Source organism: Stigmatopora nigra, chromosome 13 (assembly GCF_051989575.1).
Source record: "Stigmatopora nigra isolate UIUO_SnigA chromosome 13, RoL_Snig_1.1, whole genome shotgun sequence".
Taxonomy (NCBI): Eukaryota; Metazoa; Chordata; class Actinopteri; order Syngnathiformes; family Syngnathidae; genus Stigmatopora; species Stigmatopora nigra.
This window is the reverse complement of record NC_135520.1, coordinates 10,787,413-10,793,412: the sequence shown is the minus strand read 5'-3', so window position 1 is coordinate 10,793,412 and position 6,000 is coordinate 10,787,413. Positions and strand designations below refer to the sequence as shown.

Sequence of the window (6,000 nt, the reverse complement as noted above, 5' to 3'; positions counted from 1 at the left end):
CTCGCATATAAGCCGTCCCATATAAATTTACAATTTCTCGCATGTAAGCTGCCCCTTGATTCATAATTTTCACTCCCTGATTTCAGCACCTGATGCTTTCTAGTAAATTAAAATTTTCTGACCATCAACTTAAGATGTTGATGCAGCCAGATTGCTTCTAATATTGAAATATCTCAATTTTTTCGCTGGTTTGCTAGTTCGCAGTAGTTGTCACCTTCGAACAAGATATAAAAAGAAAAAGCGATATTTTGCTTTATTTCATAATTACAAATGTACAATCATTTCCTTTCAAAAAGGAAGTGACGTAAGCACAATGTGTCTGTACCGGTATAGTGTTCACCAAATCTCTGGGTGCAATAATAGCACAAGATACACATTACGCAGGTATTAAGGACAATATTTGAAATACTATTTGGAGGTGCTGACATGGTAAACGCTACAAATCTAGGCTACTCGCGTCCGGCCAGTCAGAGCACGTTCATAACTGTGGTGACGCCATGAGCGAGCGGTGGCAAGTAAAGACGTTTTTTTCCCCTTTTAAGCAATATAAAAAAATCATTCATAGAGGTAAAAATACATTTTGTTTTGCGTTTTATCTGTTTATCTTTTCTCTATTTTGAAATAACTGACCGTATCGGACGCATGGTCTCGCATTATAGCATTACGGTGTTTCGTCTTTGTCACCATGCAGTTTCGTGCATGTCATCTTTTTATGCACATATAAGCCGTACCCTCGATTCAGTCATTGTTTCTTTTGTTTGACAAATGCAACTTATATGTGAGTAAATACGGTATGTTTCATCACACTTATTCCTGTCAACCTCCTTTTGGTTCCATCAATGTCCTATTTTTTTCACCTCCTCATTGTTTCTATTTCCTCCCTTCTTTTCAATTTTCTGTGTTTTTCACTCTACTCTTTGTTTTCTGATTCTGAACTTCAAAGTTCGCTGACACGCTCGCTCAGTGTCTCCAGCTCATCCTCTCTGCCTCGGTATAGCTGAGGCCCCTGCTGGCCCCCCAAATAGGCTTGCATTGGGATTCCGCTGAGCCTGGCGTGATGATGCCAGCGCAGGTCGTCGCTCTCGTGTGTCACGTAGCGTTTGTCTACGCGACTTTCCAGGGTGCGGAGGTCCAACCACATCTGGTAGTCCTGGAAAGCCAAACAACAAAGAGAACAACAGATGACAACATTTAATTCACCCAAACTCCCTCCCTCGCTCGCTCGCTCACTCGCTCACTCGCTCACTCGCTCGCTCGCTCACTCACTCACTCACTCACTCACTCACTCACTCACTCACTCACTCACTCACTCACTCACTCACTCACTCACTCACTCACTCACTCACTCACTCACTCACTCACTCACTCACTCACTCACCCAAAAACCCACCCACCCACCCACTCACTCACTCACTCACTCACTCACTCACTCACTCACTCACTCACTCACTCACTCACTCACTCACTCACTCACTCACTCACTCACTCACTCAATCGCACATAGTCAATTCTTCCCTCAGTTATTCATGAATGTATTTATTGGTTTCGCCACTCACACATTTAATCATGTTTTAACTTACCATTTTCTTTAATGCATTCACCCTTTCATTCACAATAGTATTTAGTCATGTCTTCACCACAGTCAGTAGTAGGTCAGTGTCTGACCTGCAGCCAAGCGTGATTTAGTGTTTTGTCAACACTATAGCGTTTCCTCATCTTCACCTGCAGAAGATTGTTGATCAGGTCGATGGCTGAAGAAGAGGAAAAAGAGGGAGGGAGGGGGTGGAAGCGTTAAGACGGAGGTTTTGGGGTCCCCCTCCCACTTCCTCTCGACCCCCCTCCAGTGTGAGGGTCAGCAGAGGCTAATGAGCAAAGCTAACATGATGTTAACATTTCTTCAGGGGTCAGTGGTCTGAGAGGCTCCGGCGGCACGGGGGCCCATGCAGCAGGAGCTGCTGAGGTAGGGGAGGGGGGGCGCCATCGTCTACCATTATGCACATGAGTGCACGCCTGTTTGAATGAGCCCCGCTTCCTCACACATTTTTTTCTCTCTATGTGGGACAATAAAGTATCCTTAAAACATTAGAATTCAAGCACAAGTGACGTTACTGATTTCTGTCACTCAAATGTGTTCACCTTGATTCTAAAGTGCTCTCCACAAATGTACTTTTAAAGTATACTTATAATGTTTAAAAAAGAAAAGAGAGAGTAAGCTTGTGACAAACTAACTAAAAATCCCACTGACATTCAATCATTTTCCCCTTCGCTCACCCTAACCCTACCAAGGATCATGGGGGTGTTGGGGCCAATCCCAGGCAAAATTTGGCAGTAAGCGGAGGACACCCTAAATTGATTGACAGGACACACTGAGGTAAACAACCATTCACGCTTACACTCATACTTATAGGAAATTCCGATTATTCAACTTATTTACCATTCATATTTTTCAGGTTGTGGGAGGAAATGGAAATACCAAGACTAAACCCACGTAGGCATGGGCAGAACATTCTAACGCCACACAGCAAGGTTGAAACCAACCAGTGATTGCTCAGAATGGTGAGGCAAACGTGCTAACCGATCTTCACCATGAGGCCACAAACATTTAAACACTAAATTAAACAAACTAACCAATGACTTAACTGAGTGAAGGAATAAGAAAAAGAAACCCGAAAGCTAAAATAAAAACACAAAGTAGAAATTAATAAAATCATATAAAATTCACTGATCAATTAAGCAAGATTAAATTATTCTTTACATATGTTAACAAAACATAACAGATAACATGTACTACTAAAGATTAAACTAAACTAATATAAAATGAATTAACCAGTTTTGGGTCTAGTCCAGGGGTAGGGAACCTATGGCTCAAGAGCCATATGTGGCTCTTTTGATGGGTGTATATGGCTCTCCGCGAACCTGTGCAGTAAAATATGGGAACCACTGGTGAGAGACCTAAGTCACGGACGCACCAATGGGAGCGTCACGCCGTCACTGTGGCGCCAAAACCATCTCTAGCGCCTTTTTAAATGATAATTTTTCTTCATTAGACTCTTCTGCATGCATACTCTTATTGATTAGCAACAGTAAAATAATGTTCTCAAAATAATTCAGACTTTTTTTTTTACTTTCAAAGCGGTGAAATGAATGATAAATGCTCACATTTTCATGTCTTTTTACTTTTAAATTCTGAGTATGGCTTTCTAAGAATAATGTTTGAAAATATGAATTGTTTATAGCTTGGTTCCTGACGCATGGTCTAGTCTGACAAAGTCAGCTGATTAAGGCTCCAGCAACCCTTTCGAGGATGTGCGGTATGGAAGCTGAATGAATTAATTACCAAATCAATCAAAGAAAACAATTAACAAGTCTCAGACTCCCTCAGTAAAAAAAGAAAGAAAGAAAACCAAGCAACTAATCAACAGAGGGCAAAACCTACCAAACCAACTCCCAACTTGTTCATGGTAGCACCCACTTATTTTTCCTGTGCTACTACATGACTTGTTGCCATGGTGACATAGTCAATCAAAGACATTAAAAACCCAGGGGGTGATATCCTCACCTGCTCATCAAGTCAGTTTATCTATATTCGTCGTTTTGCACAAGCCACATTGTCGTTCTCAACTAAACACTCATGAGTCACTCATTTGCTTGATGACATCCTTCTGTCTCCTCCACTATAATGAGTAAAGAAGCAAGTGAAGGTGCAGAGTCGAAGAAGAACACGAAGGGAAAACTACCAAATCAATGCAACGCTCACTCATTAACCGTCGCTGATGGCAACAGATGTCCAATCCAAGTGAACTTGGAGGCCTTGCAGTGAGTCATTACCAGTGAAGTCTATAAAACATTTGAATTCAAGCTGAGGTTGTCACAAAATCTCCATTAGACAAGATGGTCAAGCTTGAGACGTGACCATAATGGTCGTCGGCAGGTGGCGTGAAATGGGCTAGCACGGGAACGGCTATCCAAGCGGATGTAAAAGTTGCTCATTAAAGCCAGCAGGAGGGTGACCAACCAATGGAAAACAAAGTCTTGAAAGCTTAACGGCTGGCATTTCCATTCATATTTCATTAATTTTACGCTCCGCTGAGTCATAACATCAAACATTCTGTCGTACCCGGTCATGTTGCTGTGATTAGCTTAACATCAGGGCAACAAACAAAACCATTCTGACAAGTTCTAATGTCAAAAGTTACATTCCCACATTTGTTGTCACTAATTTTAGAATTAGAGTACAGAATTTAATGCAGAAGCGTGTCATAGTTTTTTCATTGATTCATTCAATCACTTTCTGAACCGCCTATACTCACAAGGGTCACATAGTGCTGGAGCCTATCCCAGCTGACTTCAGTCACAAGGTGGAGGACAACCTAAATCGGTGGACAGCCAATCGCAGGGCACCAGGAGACAAACAACCATTCACGCTAACGCTCATACCAAAGGGCAATTTAAAGTGTCCAACGCATGCAATTATTTCTTAATACTATGGCAAGATTCTAAAAAGTAAAATCTTGTAATCGTGTGACTTTAAAAAAACATGTTAAGTACTGAAAACAAAACACTAATATATCACAAGAACTTAACTATGAGGTAAGATTTTACACAGTAACAGACATCAGTTAATTTACCTTAAAGCCTCAGAGCAACATACAAAATAATAACTAAAAGTAAATTAAGATACTAATGTCAGCCCAACCTAACCAGTAAGTAAAAATGAACTTATTACAAACTAGATAACTACAAAACATAATTTCATTATTAGTCCATTGGGGGTGTTACTGCAATGCAATGCACTACAAATTGCGAAGGGTTAATAAGTCATTGGCTGCCAATGACGGTAGTAGACAATAGTAGATTCACTTGAACTGGGTGGGGCTGGCCTCGATCACAGGCGCCGTCAATGACAGCCAACAACAAAGCATATTTATTTAATATTCCAAGAAACAACATGGATTATCAATCTAAATCCTGAACAAACTGCTATGAAAAACAAAGGCCAACCAAATAAGGAATTTTGAATCCTCTTTGCAATCAACAAAACAACCGAATGTTGTGGTACAAAATCACTTGAATGTAGCTGGGACATAAGGATTAGGACTATACTTGGAATTCTGTAAAAAGGAATTGTAAAAAGATAAATCCCAACAAAGCCTTAAGGCCCGATGGTAGGTAGCTTCGCAGTAATATGAAACTATATGCTGCAGATCATTATCTTTTCCAGATGTTCATGTGTAAACCATAACAGAGCTTTGTAAGCACAGTTCCTCCAAAAACAAGTCTTCCGGGAAATGGGATGTAAGACACTATTGAATTTTAGAACATGTCCGGGGAAAAGACACCTAATGTTCATTTGTAAACGTGTTTTTGCGAGACATACCTTCCGGAGACACTTTTTTCCACGGGTGCGGTGGGTACATGAAGGCAGCGTTTTGGATCTGATCGTTGATGTCTTCATCTTCGTTAAATGGAAACGTGCCGCTCAGGCTAAATATGAGAAAAAACACCACATGGGGGGAATGTTATCTGACATTGCAGTATATCAGTGTTTCATAGATTAAAAAAACGAGGTGGGACACGATGGGGAGCTACTGGTGACTGGGCCTGCACCCATGGGGCCTGGACGGGCTTGGTGGGTCCCCCTTCCCAAGGGGTTACCACTGGTGGCAGGTGCCAACGAGCTTGGGGGCCAAGACATCCCCAGCTACAGAAAATCGCGCTTAAGACGTAGAATGTCACCTCTCTGGTTGGAAAAGAGCCTGTGCTAATGTGGGAAGTTGACACTCACGTCTACACACAACTCAGACTCTGGTACCAGTTCTCTCGAATGGGGTTGGACACTATCACTTCACTCACGGTGAGAGACAACGAGCAAATGTGGGAATAATCATTAACCCCTGGCTTGGTGCTTGTACATTGGGGTTCCCCCCGGTAGATGATAAGGCAGCATCCCTCAGCCTTCGGGTTTGGGGGACGGGACCTGAATGTTGTTTGTGTTTACGC

At 41.9% G+C, this 6,000-nt stretch overlaps 1 protein-coding gene across 4 annotated transcripts in view; it reads right to left on the bottom strand.

Annotated features, from left to right (window-relative positions):
* Window positions 1-238: 238 nt before the first annotated feature.
* The window catches only part of prkd1 (protein kinase D1), a 30,461-nt gene continuing 24,699 nt past the window's right edge, over window positions 239-6,000 (bottom strand). For 3 of the 4 annotated variants that reach the window (XM_077731216.1, XM_077731218.1, XM_077731217.1), the window contains 3 exons: window positions 5,378-5,484; window positions 1,666-1,751; window positions 239-1,150 (listed from right to left, as the gene is read on the bottom strand). In XM_077731216.1, the coding sequence (XP_077587342.1) occupies window positions 938-1,150; window positions 1,666-1,751; window positions 5,378-5,484 (406 nt within the window). In that variant the 3' untranslated portion in view covers window positions 239-937. Of the gene's footprint in view, window positions 1,151-1,637; window positions 1,752-5,377; window positions 5,485-6,000 lie in introns of all 4 variants that reach the window. The other variant, XM_077731219.1, reaches the window with a different exon arrangement.